General features: G+C 35.0%; 3 protein-coding genes across 3 annotated transcripts; 1 reads left to right on the top strand and 2 right to left on the bottom strand.

The window, feature by feature from the left end:
• The first annotated feature begins 541 nt into the window (after window positions 1–541).
• Window positions 542–5,235, top strand: LOC141911947 (sarcoplasmic calcium-binding proteins II, V, VI, and VII-like). Its single transcript, XM_074803068.1, has 8 exons — window positions 542–751; window positions 1,643–1,700; window positions 2,579–2,668; window positions 3,013–3,065; window positions 3,143–3,299; window positions 3,534–3,674; window positions 3,761–3,873; window positions 4,454–5,235. The coding sequence occupies exons 2-8, from the start codon at window positions 1,676–1,678 to the stop codon at window positions 4,688–4,690; spliced, it is 816 nt and encodes a 271-aa protein (XP_074659169.1). The 5' UTR covers window positions 542–751; window positions 1,643–1,675; the 3' UTR covers window positions 4,691–5,235.
• A 739-nt stretch (window positions 5,236–5,974) lies between these two features.
• Window positions 5,975–7,838, bottom strand: LOC141911736 (glutathione S-transferase 3, mitochondrial-like). The gene is made up of 6 exons (XM_074802761.1): window positions 7,763–7,838; window positions 7,244–7,435; window positions 7,098–7,159; window positions 6,803–6,860; window positions 6,636–6,708; window positions 5,975–6,382 (listed from the first exon to the last, which is right to left on the bottom strand). Exons 2-6 carry the CDS (start codon window positions 7,388–7,390, stop codon window positions 6,255–6,257), a joined length of 468 nt encoding a protein of 155 aa, XP_074658862.1. The 5' UTR covers window positions 7,391–7,435; window positions 7,763–7,838; the 3' UTR covers window positions 5,975–6,254.
• Window positions 7,839–7,927: 89 nt separating this feature from the next.
• LOC141911653 (uncharacterized) lies at window positions 7,928–16,719 on the bottom strand. Its single transcript, XM_074802642.1, has 30 exons — window positions 16,466–16,719; window positions 16,082–16,180; window positions 15,339–15,581; window positions 14,819–14,950; window positions 14,562–14,632; window positions 14,327–14,393; window positions 14,077–14,190; window positions 13,825–13,950; window positions 13,608–13,733; window positions 13,148–13,285; window positions 12,912–13,046; window positions 12,692–12,817; window positions 12,485–12,573; window positions 12,098–12,284; window positions 11,833–12,009; window positions 11,594–11,691; window positions 11,382–11,479; window positions 11,199–11,302; window positions 11,006–11,122; window positions 10,760–10,920; window positions 10,549–10,686; window positions 10,369–10,470; window positions 9,863–10,021; window positions 9,624–9,741; window positions 9,455–9,542; window positions 9,269–9,362; window positions 8,717–8,854; window positions 8,584–8,634; window positions 8,415–8,502; window positions 7,928–8,329 (listed from the first exon to the last, which is right to left on the bottom strand). Exons 1-30 carry the CDS (start codon window positions 16,608–16,610, stop codon window positions 8,145–8,147), a joined length of 3,714 nt encoding a protein of 1,237 aa, XP_074658743.1. The 5' UTR covers window positions 16,611–16,719; the 3' UTR covers window positions 7,928–8,144.
• Window positions 16,720–17,631: the final 912 nt, after the last annotated feature.

The raw sequence follows: 17,631 nt of genomic DNA, 5'->3' as shown, positions 1-17,631 counted from the left end.
CAAATTTTGCCAGACGTACCGAGATAATCAGCCCAGCTGTACGAGTGTCAGACTGGCGCCAAATAAATCACACCGACGAAAGAAACGACCGAAGAGCTTTTTGGTAGAAGTGCACCTGACCCCGTTCGGTGCGCAATATCCCGGCACTACTCTAATGATTGGCCCTGCGCGTAGAACAGATCTCTGCCAACATTTTATTTTTTCTTTTGATAGCACAATCAAAATACTAAGTTAACTCTTGATTACAACAACCTACATACAGTACAGTATATCAAGTAAATGTCGTTACTTTTAAATTTAGCTTGTCGTGGTCGACGCGTTCTCATTCGACACAAACCTGTCACACAAATCTTGTAACAATTCCTTAAAAAATTCACCATGAATGAATTCAATGAACTCCAAAACTTAGACATCGATTTTTACTTCGATTCTCTGAGTGGATTGTTACGCAGGGTGTGATTTATAACGGCAATAATGTCGCCATCTTGCGGCATGTTTTCTACGTTTATAAAATCTTTATATTCTATTTTATATTCATATGAACAACTCATATACACCCCTGAGATCGATAGAAAATATAGCGGGAGATATTGGCGAGGCCATTAAGTTTCCCAGATAAAAAATCGGTCACCTGTATAGGATAGAATTACTCTATTAGCAGGAGCTCAGTTTGTGCTGCTACTGAGCGCGTATCTCAGGACTCTACAACCAAAAAGCCACACAACGAAGGATAAATCATTAATTGTTTAAGGTAAAAGTGTTTACAAATATTCTCGCATGGTTGTTATAGGTGCTACGGCAAAAATTCATGAAATTTTGGTGCTAGCAATGCGATAATTTCAGTTTTTGGAAAGCCTGCGCGAAAGCAAAACCATCGGTTTAATTTTAGAACTCTGGTGAAATCAATCTTCATGTCATAAACGAAAATCTATTAATCCTGCTGATTATTCCGACATTCAAAGAGTGTATTCATCACGTAACTCAAGGATGTAGATGTTTCAAACTGCGACGTGTAGATACGGAATCACATGTCACGCACACGATTCACATTTCGCTCTTGTTTCAAATCTAAAAACTGCGCGAATTGAAGTTTTGAAAATGTTTTGATATTATCGAATCAATGCTAACATGGCCGGTTGCACAAGGGCGGCAGGGGTGGCCCATGGCCGGACTAAAACATTGCCGAAACCATGTTTCACTTTTTGACGTAGCCGATAATCGTACTAGATTTACTAAATAAATGCATAAAATCTATAGTATTATCTTGCCGTGAATTGTGTCCCGATGTAAGAGGATTTATTTCATATATCTCATGCCATAATTTCGTTAAAACGCATCTCCTGGTTTTAAACATTTTAAACGCTTTTTAAAAGAGGACCCAGATCGGCCCCCACCAGTTCTAGGCGCCTTGGGCACTCGCAAATACCTCTACACTGGCAGAACTGGCCGGACCAACGTGTTACTCCTTCCGCCGGCCCTATAGTACATGTATTATATATTTATATAAAACATATGTATAAATAATCATGTATGGATCCATACAGGCCTAGACACCGCAGCCGTAGAGCGAGTCGAGGGTACTCGACATCGTAATAAATTACACGCCGCTTTTTACGCAACGTGGCTGATATTTCTATTATAGGAAATCATTGACAGAAAGAAGAGAAATCTCATCATGTCTACGAACGTCAGGGGAAGGGGTAACAATTCGTTACATACGCTCAAAACTAACGCTGTTGTCTAACATCTTCACTATATACGAACAATTTATTCGGGTCATTTTAGTGACGCAAAAGGCATGAGGAATTTTTATTCTCGATAACTTCTCCTTGAAAATGAAATTCAACAGCGCCTCCGACAAATAATCAAATTGTGAATATGTTCATATATATATATATATATATATATATATATATATATATATATATATATATATATATATATATATATATATATATATATATATATATATATATATATATATTTATATATATATATTTATATATATATATATATATATATATATATATATATATATATATATATATATATATATATATATATATATATATATATATATATATATATATATATATATATATATATATGAATTATGAAACCTTATGCTGGGGTTCTCTTCTTGTGTCTATCTACTTTCTCTATTTATCTCAAAACTAATTCTATCGTTTCCCTAATTCTTTAATATATTCTTCTTGCTGGAATTTTAAGAATTTATATTAGAATAGCTTAATCATTATCAAATATTATAAAATACATGTTTCTGTTAATTATCACGTGATGTTGCTTCTCGCTCGGTTTCTAAAACAAATCATCAATTTGATCGTTAAAAAAATGTTGCAAATGTTGAAAAGTTCTCTGATATTTCTCGGTCGGTCGGTCAAGGGCGGAGTGATATCGAGTGCAATGTACGACACGTGTTTCTATGCGCTCTACATCTTTATTGTAATAAAATGATAACAACAATGATTTACGGGAACGAGGCACCGCCAGCTAAATGCGTACGCACCGCTTCAAAACATAACGTATAAACGAGCATTTGCATATTTTCTTGTCTAAGGACGTCGAACGCAAGCGCTTCCGAAGATGCAAGTTTCTAAACTCTCACAGTTTCAAGAGGAAAAACTTCTCATCTATTTCAATTTTTTCGGTAAGTGTCTGAGTCGAGCTGCTTTATTAGGTTTAGGTGACACAGTAGTCTCTGACTGGGCTTTTAGTTAATATTATCTTTTACCATCGTATGACGAAGAAGAAAGGCCCGAAATATCCTAAATCATCTCAGTTAATGATTGCGGGTTTTCAACAATTCTACTAAGTATCCTTAATATATATTATAATTCCAATAAATCTCTCAACATTTCTTAAGGTTTTTCTGAATACTGATTATTGCAGAATACGATATTTTATACGAATATATCATTTTATGATTTCATATAAAGCTTAAATATCTCGTAGTTTGTTGATAATTTAGTATATTATCATAACTAACTTCAGATGATAACAAAGACGGACTTTTGGAGAAGAATGACTTTGAAAACTTACAGAGAGTAAGTTCAAACCACGGGGTTTTACTTCCAAACCTGCCACGAGCTTTTATCTAAAATCCCTCGTCCGACAATTTCAGAAAATCGTGGATTACGCCGCATGGCCGGAAAAGTCGAGTTTGGCAAACTGGTGTCGTGAAATTCATAACACATTTTTCCATAGTTTATGCGAAAGGAAAGCCGCCATGATACTCGACGCGAGCGACGACGGCAGCCATGATATATCGATCATTAAAGGTACATTTAAATTTCACTGATTTATCGATATGTGTACAGGAAACCACTCACTGTACAGTGCAGAATACTTCCGGTTGATCCGGCAAACGTTCATTATAGAGAGGTCACTTATCTATGAGAAAATAGACCAGCGAAATATTGGTTGGTTCAGAGATGATGAGTGGAAATTACTGCGCAACCAAAAATGTATCTTGATACAGCAAAAATTAGCTGACTAGTTTGGTGTATTTGTAGATACAGATACAACTCACATAGCAGTAGAAGAATGGTTGAGTATGTGGGAGAAGTTACTCCACGGTGCTATGAGTATGAATGATTTCCCAGTCTGGTTACAACTACTTCCTAAAGTTCTATTCGAAGTCGTAGATGTTAAAGGTATATAAAATACAAGGTCGATAATTGCGCTTTGGAAAATAGTTTTCAAGTGATGCTTTTAAGCAATTCGTTGATCTGTTCTGCAGGTGACAGTGTGATCGACGAAGAGGAACTTGAAGAATATTATTCCGGATTTCTAAAACTCGAAGATCACGATCCTAAAGATATTGCGCGTAGAGCATACAATGATATAACTGATGTAAGTAACTATAGTGCAGGGAATGAAGCCATGCTGTGTCCGAAGTGTTCTCCACAACGCGCACCCCGTTCATTTTTATATCCACCCCTCTGAGAATCAGCAACTCCTTATGAAATATCTGCTGAGTGGATGTCAATATTCTAATGAAGATTACGCCAAAATGAAGCTTAGATTTTCTATACATTTTGGGGGATCGATAGCATACACTATAAAACAATGAAAGCAGTCCTTTAGAATTCCAGTATATGGAGAAGTGGAGAACTCTGGGGATGTAATATCAGGTTTTAGGGGTTTGTTCGATTCTAATCGTGACGTTTTTAATTTCTAATCATTCTGAAACTGAAACACATCGCACCTATAACCATTGCATAGAGTCTTGTAAATAGAATTCGTTCGTTTATTCAGACCTTCGTTATTTCAACGCAAATCGCTGAAAGACTATTGAATTATCAAAATTTTAAAATTGATTGCTTATAATGATTCCATCACCAAATTAAAGACGGACCCACTCGCATATTTTCGCAAGGCTTTTCATTTATACATACATATATATATCTGAATTCATTTGATCTGATTACAGAATGGTAAATATCCATTAAACGTTCAATCATTCGAGCAATGTTTCGCTAACTTTTTACTGGGAAGATCGACGAATTTCGGACCGGGAAAATACATCTTAGCAGCGTTTGTCGATACGATAGAAGACAAAATACAGATCATTTTACCGAAAGATGACGTCATCGAGAGGCGACCCGGAGCGAAACGGCGACGTTTCAGTTCGAATCCGTCTGTTAAGAGATATTGGAGAAATGCTTGATGTACCCTATATATATATATATATATATATATATCTGTAATGTTGCGTAGTAACCCCGGTGGCTTTGTGAACTATGTATAATTTATGTATTTCTTAATTCCTTGGATTAGCAAAAAGGATATGTACACATAAACGCTGAAAACAAACAATAGCTAGGAGTATTTTGTTGCACATCTTCAAAAGTATTCGACAAGAGTCGAGCAGAGCTCTTCAGTATAACGCGTTTGTTACGTAATCAATCTTCAGTCTAAGCATGGACGCATAAACACGTCAATGGTCTAAGCTATTCATGGATGTCGCCATTTTTTAACTTCGTATATTCTATGCGGTTCTTTTTATTGTTTCGTGAGCCTTTTAAATTCTTTATAATCGCTATCGTTTCGTATCTCTATCGCGGGTTTGAACTAGGCCCCATTGACACATATATAACCCGTACACGAATAAGTGTCTCTTAAACACCGATATCATCTTTAAGTACATGGTGTTTATTACGCTGTTCTATCTATGCAATGATTTGATATGATATTCAAAAATAAATTCCAACTCGTCAAAAAATTTATTTAATTCCTTTGTCAACGTTACTTGAAAACCTGAATACCCGCGACCAGTCGCAGTACAAACCTGAATACCCGCGACCAGTCGCAGTACAAACCAATTGAACATAGATCAGTTTGAATGTTTTAATCCTAAATTGGACGCAATGTGGAACCGGATGCTGGAATGATGACTACGCATTTCCGATTGTCAACTCGGACCATTTTATTTTTGCCGGTCGCAGTTTGGTGAGGTACTGTAATATCTTATCAACTAGTCGACCCTGTGAAGATAAGGACAGTCAATGGTGCTTGAGATCCAAGTGTCGTCTGTGTTCAATCGAGTCCATAAAAAACCAGTCGTCACTAGAATAAAGTTAAATCGCAAAATCCAAAATTATGAGAAAGTTTATTTAATCAATCAATAATCTGTAAAAGCAATCAATACATAATTTACTCAAATCTATCAATAATTCATTTATCTATTCTACATTTTGAATTAACTGGCGTTACAACATTTCCATTCAGAAACAACGTTCTACGAATTCTTGAAACGAAATCAGAAAGGAATCAGACAGTTCCACAGTTCGGCTTCCGATACTGTAGTTAGAGTACATTCGACACGAGTGGAACTGGGTTCCACCGCCTTTTATCAAACACCGAAACGATAAGTGTTTTTCACCGTCTGTTCATAGAACGTGTTTAACCTCGTCTTGTATCACGTGGAATAATGTAAACATCGCAGAGACTATTATTATATTATTCCAACATTTATTCGCCAGTAAAAACATCAGACTCGCTTATCACAACAAACACTTATTCATCGAAGTACAATCTTTGTTCGTAAAACATAATTTATTAATTTCTTCAATGTCTGATAGATGGCGCACGAGTTCCATCGACAATTTGCATTTCTATTTCTTTGTTCTGTTACTACTTCTACCCTGACGATTATCAAATCAATACAATATAAATAAATAAGCACATAATAATTATCGATCTAACTGGTTAATCAATCATAAAGTGCGGGTTTAATTTCTCCAGGGTAACTGAGGTTTTTCACATTTCGGCAGCATGTGACACGCAGCGCAGATAGTGTTACCCAACATAACCAACAAACCGATGTAACCAAACGCTCCTTGGTAACGCTTCTGGGGATCTGAAAATAAAATTGAGTTTCAAAATTGATTTAACCCAGGAATTGAGTCCTGAGGCCAGTTGCACGGTCGTGACTTAAGTCCAAAAGTGGTCTTAAATCTTAAGACTGGTCTTAAGTTGTTAGATTGGCTATAGAACTAAGTTGGTATTAAAATGGTATTAAGTCTAAGCCATAACTATGCAACCGGCCCCTGAACTGAGTCCAGTAAAAGGTATTTGTTCATCGTTAAAGAATTCATGAAATTTTCTCTAACCTCCAGTTGAGTATCCTCGTGCGTAGAATACTCTTCCAACTAGATACAAACTACCAGCAGCTGCTGTTAGACGCTGCAATCAATTAAATCAATCATCTTTAATTCTGATTACCGACAATTCTAATTATCGATAATAATATGTCAATCATTCAGTTTGTGAAACTTACTGGGAATTGAAGACCACCAATAAACAGTAGCATCAGAAACTGTGGGTAATTCTCAATACTGAAAAATTATCAGATTATGATGAAATTTAATAAAATAGGTTATAAATGTAATTCAAACTGCTCAGTGTCCAGTTTAACAGCGAGTTGTAATGAACTTATTTTGACTGTTCAACTAGAAACTCTGGAACAGGGCCCAGTTGAAGCAAACCAATGTTCTTAAATCTTTAGGCTGGACTCAAGTAACTCGATTAAAAACTAATTGTTCCTGGGACACAGCCTCTCATATTCAACTTACTAATTCTGATGAGCTCTTTGAATACAGTTGAATTCATTATTATCTGTGTACATTGTAGGATACTGTGGATGAACAGAACAATTTATAATTTAACCTAAATTTAGACAATTTCATACTATTGAATTTAATACCGATGATAAACTTACTGCAACATCGAAGTCTTTTCGTGCTTTCATAACTTTCTGGGCGAAATACATGTTGAGGAATAGACTTCCGACACCGGTCATAATAACACAACCATAACCCGGAGGTAGGATATCATAACACGCTGATTTTGAGAAACAGGGAGCCATCTTTGAATCAGGAAGAAGCTTTGGTTTGGACTCGGAGAGGATTTACTGAAAATAGCAAATATTTTCACTGGATCCTGTGTGTCAAATCAACTGAATATAGCTATATGGTACTGAAGGATCCTGTCTGTATCTGGTTTTATCACTTGAACAAGTTGTATTTGAACTACTCTTCACGGCACTGCCACTGGCATGCGAGTGCGGCCAGGGGTGACTTTGCAGAAATATTCCACTATTTCGACCCGAATTCATTATCAAATTCATGACAAGCGTTTTCAATTGAAAATTATAATAATATCGCCTTATTCAAATAGTTAACCTAGTGAGAAAATGGGGGAAATGTGCGAAAAACCAGCTTGAATCGAATCACAGTACCTGAACCGTGAATGGTATCAACAATACACGCAGCACCAGCCGTCACAGACACTGGGGGCGTCCAAGACAGATTCAATTTTTTTTCCTAGGGGTAAAAGAGACATCACCTTCTTTCCCTATACGGTAGAAAACCAGGAACGAAGAAAAATTCACTGAACACCGTTCATAAATTCAACAAATTCAAAGCCTGTTCTTGTACAAATATTTATTTCATGGTTAATACACAAAATGCAACATAAAATGGCAAATTATCTTAAATATACATTTACAACATATAATGAGCCAATGGTTTTAGGCCCTAAGTTGATTACTATACCATCATTTTTAACATAAATTTGAATAAATACAACAGTTGTCGGGCTGATAAATCCGATAGTGCCAGTTAGGTTTGAGTGGTACTTAATGTGAAATAGTCCATCAGTAAAGCACCTGCAGTTAAATTGTATTTCTTATCGTTACAAACCGAATATTTGAATGACTTTGATCCGTAATTAACATTCAACCTAGAATCGTTAAAGTAGGGCAGCAAATGAACTTGACTCGTTAAAGTGATTGGAAATTTCATATCTGAAAGAAATGAATAATTTAAAGAATAGAGACAGCATTTGAATGCGATGTTGATTAAGTGGAAGTAGATTTGTAGGAGACGTACCGACAACATTACCATTCATAGTTATCAAAAACGCTGTTTCATACAGTAAATAACCCAAACCAATACACAATGGATATCTAACATTGACCTAGAAAATAGAAAATACCCCATACAGATAAATCGGTTTCATTCAATTGTCGAAATCAGTGTTCTATTTCACACACAATACCTGTTTGTTATCGGGCAATTCTAAAGTGTAACCATTCAATAAACACGTTTTCTGTGAATAGATAAAAAATCTATTTAGGAAAATTACGAAAACAATCGAAAACTATAAATCATTGATTAATAATGACCTTCACCTTCACAGATTTATTTCCAGTAATATATCCGAACTCGAGCGTTTGTTTCGAAGGTTGATCCAGTTGTATTTCATAATACAAAGATGGAACTGGATGATTTATTTCCGATTGATTCACGTAGTTTTCTAAATCTTCTTTCTAAAATATCATTCAACCATAAAATCAATCAGTTATGCGATTCCTTAGACAATTGACTTCAATCGATGAAACAACCTAGTTTTTTAAAACTATTCATAGAATTGAGTTGATACGTCAGTTGAAACGACAATCAGATGTATTTAGTGATTACGAGTTTATATTAGACGATGCAATCTTTCAATGTTAATAGGTTGTGATTGTGGGTTTATGATTCTACAGTAGACTACGCGTTTGCCTCGGATTTTTCAAAAGCGATAAATTTTCTGTACAAGAAAGGAAAATTCCATGGCAGTCGGTTTGATGAAGAGTCATCATCAGATGAATTGGTGTAGGGAAATTTCAAATATTTAATCTGAGGCACGTGATAATCAGGAGCAGTCTACTGGTGGCTATCTATAGTCATTATTTACTTACAGGTTCTGATTTTGGCTTCACGTTCGACTCAATTTCTTCTGAACTGTTCACAGCGTATTTATAAATGGATATATAATCAGCTGGTGGTTGAAAACTGTAGATAGACAGAAAAATTAATAAATCAATCATAAACATGTACATGTTTTATACACATGCTCATGTATGATACAGTTTGTCTTAACTGACCTGAATTCTGCGGCACCAAAGTTAAATGTAACTTGTTGATCTGTAGATAAAGATACGGCTGGAAACCATTTCTTATTCATGTCAATATCTGAAAAATCACATCATCAAATGATAATCAAATTCATCTTATGTTCAATATTGATTTTAAGGACGATGGATATTTGGTTACCTTGAAATGCGATACCGAGGGGAATTCCGTTTTGTGTGTAAGAAACATCACCAGTTTTAGTAAGAAGACAACCTATTACAGCTCCTTTATTCCACTTCTCTCCATAATCATTCACAGCCTAAAAACAGATCGTAATTCAGAGGGATCATCAATCAAAACCCAATTCTTAAGAGTCGAATCTAACTTGTGACTAAGGACTGGATCCTGATGCAGAGAAATTAACATGAAAATTCTGGTACCTGGTTTGATGTAAGCGCACCATTCCATTTTTTAGCTCTATATCCATCATAAGCAACGGAATGTTCATCATCGCCGACACCTAAACCTTTTAACGGTGTAAATTTACAATCAGCAGTCGCCCATCCTAACTGAATAATACCACTAGAATTCAGTGTCACCTAAATAAACAAGTAGTTCTAAATGAGTCTGTTATCTATCCGAAAGTTTGTTTTTAAAGTTGGACATACTACGTCAAAACTAAATACAAAATTTGAGTTAAAGAAAGACAAGCTAGTTCCATAGTTCATAGACTCTACAGTTGAAAATGGTTCCAGCCACTACAGAACTGGGGCCGCCTGCATAGTCATGGCTTAGACTTGAGACCAGTCTGTGACCAACTTTGTTCTATAGCCAATCTAACAATTAAAGATCAGTTTTAAGATTTAAGAACACTTTTTGACTTAAGTCACGACTGTGCAACTGGACCCTGGATCCCTTCAAACTAAGTATCAACATTAAAACATACTTCATAATACCATCCAGCGTAAAACTGCATGATGTCATCAGTAGCTGATACACTGTGCGTTGTGCGTATACTTTCAAATGTTCGATCGTCATCATTTCTAACCTAAAATAGATTAGAAATATTCATCGTTTGAAATCAATTTACTGTTACTATACTGCCGTAAAAAACCAAGATATTTACCTGAAGTTTGTTAGCGGAAAGCTGAATAGAAGGAGTAGAATCTGATTCACTGAATGTACAACAAACACCGGCATCAGAATTGATAACTTCTTTATTGTCGCAGCAGGAAAGAGTATTGAGTATATATCCACATACAACCTACGTACAAATATAAATCAAAACATGAAACACTAAATAAATACTTAATGGAAACATGATCATTTTTACTTACCTCGAACCAAGAGGAAATATTTCCTGATGATAATAACAGAGACCAGCTACTATAAACTGTTTGTATGGAGTTTAACATTTTAGTAGAGTGACACGCTCTGTATATAACCAGTAGTGAAACACGAGCAATGTTCTGTAGGATTTCATTGTACTTTTTTATCACTGAAATAAAGATAATTGTAATTTCTCGATTGAAGTCAGAAATAACAGATACGTTTACATACTTCGCTGTATGGTTCAAACTAACCATGTTTCTGAAGATCAGTGGATGTGTCAATCATATCTTTAATCCAAAGATTCGTGATCGCGTTTTGAAGACTCAACAAAAGAGGCAAAAACTCATGAAAATTCAAAACAACGGCGTCTGAAAAAACCAGAAAAACATGGATAATTAGGGGATGATTTAACAGAGAAAATATAGAGAAGAGAGGTGGTGATACCGTGTGGAACCGCTAATATTGCCAACAGTTTCACAGCTGCCAAACAGTGTAAATATCCAAGTGGTTCAATTTCCTGTTGTTTGTCTAAACCATCGGAAACATGTCTGAAATTAATACAATAAAATTCACTACATCACAGATATATAAATATATATGGCAAGGGTAGTTATAGTAATAACTTACAGAATCATATATCTGATATGTCCGAACCATCCATTAGTGATCATGAAGGCTTGAGCGTGTAACTTCTGATGGGCAAATACTTCTAATAGTTCCAACTCCTAATGAACAAACAATAAACACATACGTTTATTTAACCCTGCACTAAGTTCTACTGAAGTTCTGATTTGACTAGAATCAATTGATTGAAAATGAAATGCAGGTTGAATTCTTACTGTTATTTTGCTGATGGATGCATTCACTGGAGATTCTATAAGAATTGAGATCATTGGTGAAGTCAATTTTTCCAATGTGATTCGCTGCACTAAATCATCTAAAAATATGAGAAATCATAGATGAACTATATAAATTTCCCCTGACCCTGATTTTACTGATCACAACTTGCACAAAAATTCTGAGCTGCAGAAGCTTAGCTTAAATGAGAAAGTTATCAGAATAAAACTATTGTTTTTACCTAAATCAATGTTATATTCCAAGTTGATTTCATTATCAGTAGAGATCTGATGATGTTTAATGTATAAAGCTCCTCCTTGTATTACACCAATCAATATACAATTACCATTCACTGAGACTATTTCATCAATACTAGAAATACCTTCATCATTTTCAAATATCAACGACTCTTTGAATTCTTAAACACAAATTAGTAAAAGAGTTATTAGAATTTATAAGCTATTTTACAGACTGAGGAACTGTTTGAACACTTTTAATGAGCTTACCTCTATTGAAAAGTTCTGATAAGATAGATTTCGGTTTCTGACCAGTCGCGATAAATACATAAACGATTCCACCAGAATAGAAAGTAGGACCAGTAGGAATTATAAACTCATCTAAATCAGACATTTTAACTGCGTGTAAAACGTGTTTCAACTTGTTCGTAGATAATTTCCATCTGATCACATCAAACTGCGAATAAAACAACAGACAATTAATTGAAATGATAACAGTTAAATTCTGTATAATCTCGAGGATGTAATTCATCAGTTATCAAACTCAGTTAAGTCGCCATTACATAATTCATCGCATTCATCATTTCCAATTTGTATATGCAAATAAGTGTTCAACATAATGATAATCACAGCTATGACAATAATGATTGTATTTACCTTTGGTTCAGTGACGATCACACGATTACCAGCTACTGATAATGTGCCGTAATCAGAAGCAAATTCCACCTTCATTTGAGTGCTAAAACCTATAGAAACAATACACAAACCAGTAAGTAATACATCAACTGATAGATGATAATATTCAAATGATGGTTAACGCATATTTTATGTGGATTTTAGACACAATTAATTCATATAATCAACCTGAATGAGCTAGAATGATTAGAGTTTTAGCTGCCATCGTACTGAGTTCCATTTCATTATCTTCCCAAGCTACGTCTAACAATGCTGACAATCCACCAGCTTCTAAAATAGCTTTCTTATTCGCATCTGTCATAAAATATAGAAAATAAATCAACTAGTTTAATCTGACTGATACAGGAACTGATAAAAACTCGAACGAGGGATGTTTCATTATCCGTACCTGATGTCATAGCTAAATTGAGTAACATTCCTGTTCCATTTGTCTTGATATCTTTATCGGATGAATACAACTTAACAAAGTATATGATTGCGGGAATAGCTTTGGCATGTTTCATCACTTTCAAAATGGCTTCCTCTACAAGATGAAATCATTTGCACTGTTATTAGTTTATGACACTTTATTTCATTATGACTTAGCTTTGATTTTTCAGCGGCCAAATGCTTATGTTTACCAACCGGAACAGCAGAATACAGCTAATATTCCAACAACCATCCCATGTATGGCTAATTCACCACGTAGATTCGTTAATGAGCTTAGACTTGATACTATCTTATCATTAGAATTCACTAGTTTCAAAGCCACAGAACTTTCAGCTGAAATATCGAAAAAATCTCAAACTATCAAACTGGGAAATCAAATACTGCAACCGAATGGTACAATAAAGAATGGGCAGCCATTCCTCGAGTGAAGCAGCCACTCTGAAGGTCTCAAGTTTGAATTCCACACTTAGTATTAGAAATTATTAAAGAAACACTCTGGAAACATGCAATTTCTGAAAGGATGAGTGTCAAATTTGCAGGTTTTAAGAAAAGGAAAATCTCAATAGGAAGGCACGAGTCTGGACTCCTGAATATACCCCTAGATTGGCCCTGGAATATAGCACTACAGAGCTTTCATAATATATAAGATTCTTACCATCATAAAGTAAACAATGAGTTAAAGCCAGAGAATAAGAGCAAACTTCTTTATCACTGCTCTGATACAGTACAGGCAACACATTGATTATATCATGACAATTCAGGATTTGTTGTTTAAATGTAACTGAAATGAAACAAACAATAACTAGAGATGTTTTTATCAGCGCACAAGAAAAACTGAAGTTTTCATTTGTATCTATAGAATAGTGACGTACCAGAATCACAGGCGATATTGAATAAAAGTTGTAATACTTGTTGTTGTAAATCTAATGGACCGGACAAATTTCTGCTGAATGCTCCGACAATACCAGGAATCTCAGCTATCTTACACAGATTCTCAACTACAAACAATTCAAAACTAATCAACTTATTAATGCATAAAACAATATCAGAACTAATATTGTAAGAATACCCGGTAATTCAGTTTACTCTAATAACTCATAACTGTTTTCTAAAAACTTACAAACCTTTCAGTTTTGAAAGCATCATTAATGCGTGTTTAATGAGCAGTTTATTTTCATTTTCATCCGTCGTGCGTAAACAAGCAATTAACTGACGATGCATGTCAAAAATAACTGGTTCTGAAAAGAAATCAGATCAATTTTATTCATCATGTTCATTTATTGACAGTACTGACTGATTGATTGACTGACTGACTAGCTGACTGATTGATTGACTGACTGACTACCTGACTGATTGACTAGCTGACTGACTTACCAATTGGATATTTACTAGCCAATTCTATGAGACATTGAAGACATAAGTTCTGCATATTTGAATCTCCCTAAAATGAAAATGACATATTTAAGATGCAAGTTCAATAATTCTACTGCCCCACGATCTGACTCTTAGTCTTAACAATTCTGAAAATGAATTAAAGTCGAATTCTCTTATATTATAATTTAATTTGGTATCAAAATTGTGAAACTTGATCCTGAATTCATCTCTGTACCTGTTGACTGTTGAATACTTGGGATAAAATTTTCACTCCATCAGAAATGACGATGTATTTTTCTGTTTCTTCTAAAATTAAGAGTAAACAAGAATAATTGGGATTTCATAGGAAGTTATTACTGAGTCAGTTCCACAGTTCTAGATTCAAATTGATCTCTAAACGATGAAAATGAACTAATTCAAGCTCTAGATCCAAACTCAAGCCACAACTGCGGAACGAACTTAACTTCAGACTCTGAAAATCATTCAACGAACCCAGAGAAATAAATTCATGCACCATTAACAAACTAAAACGCAATATATCTTTATCACGAGATACTTCTAATCTATCGATTAAATGAAACGCTATTCCAGGAACTTCTCGAACCAACATCTTCAACTTCTCAGCTGCAAAATAATAATAGTAACAAATATTCATATGACGATTAAAGAATAAACCTTGAAAATACAGCGAAATTTTCAGCATGAAAAAATAGCGAAATTAATTTGACAACAGGGTTCTTCCTTGACGGTCGACCAAAAATTCCCTGATTGAATTATAAGAAATCCAAAGTGAGGGCTGTTTATTTACAAGAGGTTTTTAGAACCCCTTATCACCAGCAAGAACAGCTAAACTCCAAAAATTTGAATTCCAAGATTTTCCTCGCAGGAAAAATGAAATTAGGAATTTGCTGACTTCCCCGATCTGTAAGAATGTTGATGTAAGATCGCTGGTCACTTTTTACAATAAAAAATCCTGTGAGTTATAAAATGTTTGCATATTGAATTCTCTTACATGGATTATACTCCATCGCGTAACTAGTGAATAAACCTTCAGTCGCCAACTGATCAATTCTTAACTGTTTTGTCGAGGTTTCTTTAGGCGAATGTTGCATGAGAACTTTAGCCATCGTTACCATAGTAACCGTATCGAATCCTACCGGCCAATATCCATTACTCAAAATAGTGATTAACACCGTGCAACCTTTCAACGTATCTCCATTTAAACATTCCGTAAACAGAGCCTCGAGATACTCTTCTGAAAACATACAGAAAATATACTTAACATCTTTATTGAAATTCGGTCTCAATTGATGATTGAATGCACAGGGGTGGAACCAGGGGACCTAGTCTGCTGATACTTGTATAAGTTCATTTAATTTTTTTATAAGCCTTTTTCATTTCACCAACAATAGAAACTTGCAATGTACAGTATTATGTACAGTTTTATGTACGAATGGAGCTGATAAATCTTTTAAGAGATTAAATAGATTTAGAAATAATGTTTAAACTTAAATCTCCATGAATAATGTAGATCAATGAAAAAAAAATCAATTTGTTTTTTTAAATAGATCATTATTTTCAGTGATCATGAATTGATAGGATTTTGAAACCATGTTTTTCTTTGAGCACGATGCTTGGCTTGTACCCCTAATATTGAACTTTGGACTTGAAAGTTCCCTTTTGGGATGTGAACAGTTCTTCAATATCAGCCCTTGATTCACCCCTGATTCAGAATACTTATGCAGTAAGTTTTACTTCTCGATGTGAATCTTTCAACAATAAATTGTTCAGCGCATCGTCTGAGATTGATATCACTCGATTGAGATAAAACAGCAAGTGAATTTAAATCAACTCCTACAAAATAAAAACATACAAATCATTAGTTTAGATCATTGTCCTGGATCATTCAAAGGTTAAGCTACTCCTGCAGGACAGACGACATGCTGACATACAAAACTTCAATTCTCTCATTCTGCATCCACCCTGCGCTAGTCTAGTACCTATTTCTAACCGCCGTTTCCCAAACAACCCATAATCAACTGGTATTCTGTATTCAGACTAGGCTAGACAAACTATCCAACATGATATTACAAACAACCAAATCAGTTGAAACCCTACGAATACTTTCTGATGACTTACCGCTCAGAGCTGGAATTAAATCCGCTTTTGAAGGTAACGCAGCTTCATCTCGTATCTGTCGGATTTTTTTCCGCGCGTATTTCAACAGAAAATGAGCAATAGCTAAAACACCGAGAGCTGGTATTATAAATAGACTTCCTTTCATTGTGTTCGATAGAAAGATTCGTTACATTTTTGTTATTATTCGAGCTATTTATCTAGTTTTAATCAGTTTATTTGTGTTAGATCGGAAAAATATTTGCAAATATTCATATTTTCATGGGCGCTGCCATTTTGTGATCATGTGACCAAACACTAATATCTGGAAGCTGGACTTCCACACGAAAACCTGGAGGTTGGACTTGCTACCGGTATGGAAAAATTGTGGGTATCTCCGATTCAATCTCGGACTCCGCGGTCAGTCGCTCGGCACGGCGTAGTTTTCAGAACGAGTGGTTTTAATTCAGCGTTATCTAAAGAAACGTTTTTCTTAAAGTAATCAAGCATTTTTGTTTCACACAAAATCAGAAAAGAATTCAGGATTAACTGTCCTGATTCCACCTGCTGGGGTGCCGGAGTACCCGCGAAATGTCAATGTCGACGCGGATAATTACGGGGATCATTGCAGTTTTGATGCACTTTTCAGCATTTTTATCAGGTGAAGAGTCTTATAATCTTTATAAACTTATCTAAATTCTAATCATTTTCAGATTACAAAAAACCGTAGGCCTATCGATTGTATTAGTGCTTCTCAGACGTCGGTTGTTCTCAGTGACGTCACAGTGACTTCTATGAAAAAAGTTGATATTTCAGCATTGAAATTTATATTTGCAAGTTTAGAATGGCTAAAGATTCATCGAGTAATTTCTAGTACTCAGATTTTAGATTTAAAAAAATTTCTATCACGTTTCCGGCTGTCTAACTATCACCCGGATACAATCATCTCGTTAAAATGTATGCTTTTAAAAGCTTTGCTGATTTCCTATATCCGATATTCGATCAGACAGGATCATCAATTATAACTTTCTCATTAAGGGAAACTCTTTGAAATCCATCAACGTATTGAATTCAGAACTATACTAAAAGAATAAAACATACTACAGTAAGCGCAGTTTATCGCTAAAACTCTCATCGCAGCCTCAGTACCGTATTGACAAGCGGCAAATGAAATATTTAATACTATATTA

The sequence above is a fragment of the Tubulanus polymorphus genome, chromosome 10, assembly GCF_964204645.1.
Source record: "Tubulanus polymorphus chromosome 10, tnTubPoly1.2, whole genome shotgun sequence".
NCBI classification, from domain to species: domain Eukaryota; kingdom Metazoa; phylum Nemertea; class Palaeonemertea; order Tubulaniformes; family Tubulanidae; genus Tubulanus; species Tubulanus polymorphus.
This window is presented reverse-complemented; position numbering and strand designations above follow the sequence as displayed.

What these genes read in the sequence shown, in the direction of transcription:
- LOC141911736 (XM_074802761.1), bottom strand. Translation starts at nt 7,390, where the DNA reads ATGGCTCCCTGTTTCTCAAAATCAGCGTGTTATGATATCCTACCTCCG. An exon ending in GAAAAGACTTCGATGTTGCA is followed by an intron (nt 7,160 to 7,243) that starts GTAAGTTTATCA and finishes GTTCATCCACAG; the next exon opens with TATCCTACAATGTACACAGA. An exon ending in TTGGTGGTCTTCAATTCCCA is followed by an intron (nt 6,709 to 6,802) that starts GTAAGTTTCACA and finishes AATTGATTGCAG; the next exon opens with CGTCTAACAGCAGCTGCTGG.
- LOC141911947 (XM_074803068.1), top strand. Translation starts at nt 1,676, where the DNA reads ATGTCTACGAACGTCAGGGGAAGGG. An exon ending in ACTTTGAAAACTTACAGAGA is followed by an intron (nt 3,066 to 3,142) that starts GTAAGTTCAAAC and finishes CGACAATTTCAG; the next exon opens with AAAATCGTGGATTACGCCGC. An exon ending in CGAAGTCGTAGATGTTAAAG is followed by an intron (nt 3,675 to 3,760) that starts GTATATAAAATA and finishes TCTGTTCTGCAG; the next exon opens with GTGACAGTGTGATCGACGAA.
- LOC141911653 (XM_074802642.1), bottom strand. Translation starts at nt 16,610, where the DNA reads ATGAAAGGAAGTCTATTTATAATACCAGCTCTCGGTGTTTTAGCTATT. An exon ending in ATCAGAACTTTTCAATAGAG is followed by an intron (nt 12,010 to 12,097) that starts GTAAGCTCATTA and finishes TTTGTGTTTAAG; the next exon opens with AATTCAAAGAGTCGTTGATA. An exon ending in GGAATATAACATTGATTTAG is followed by an intron (nt 11,692 to 11,832) that starts GTAAAAACAATA and finishes TCATATTTTTAG; the next exon opens with ATGATTTAGTGCAGCGAATC.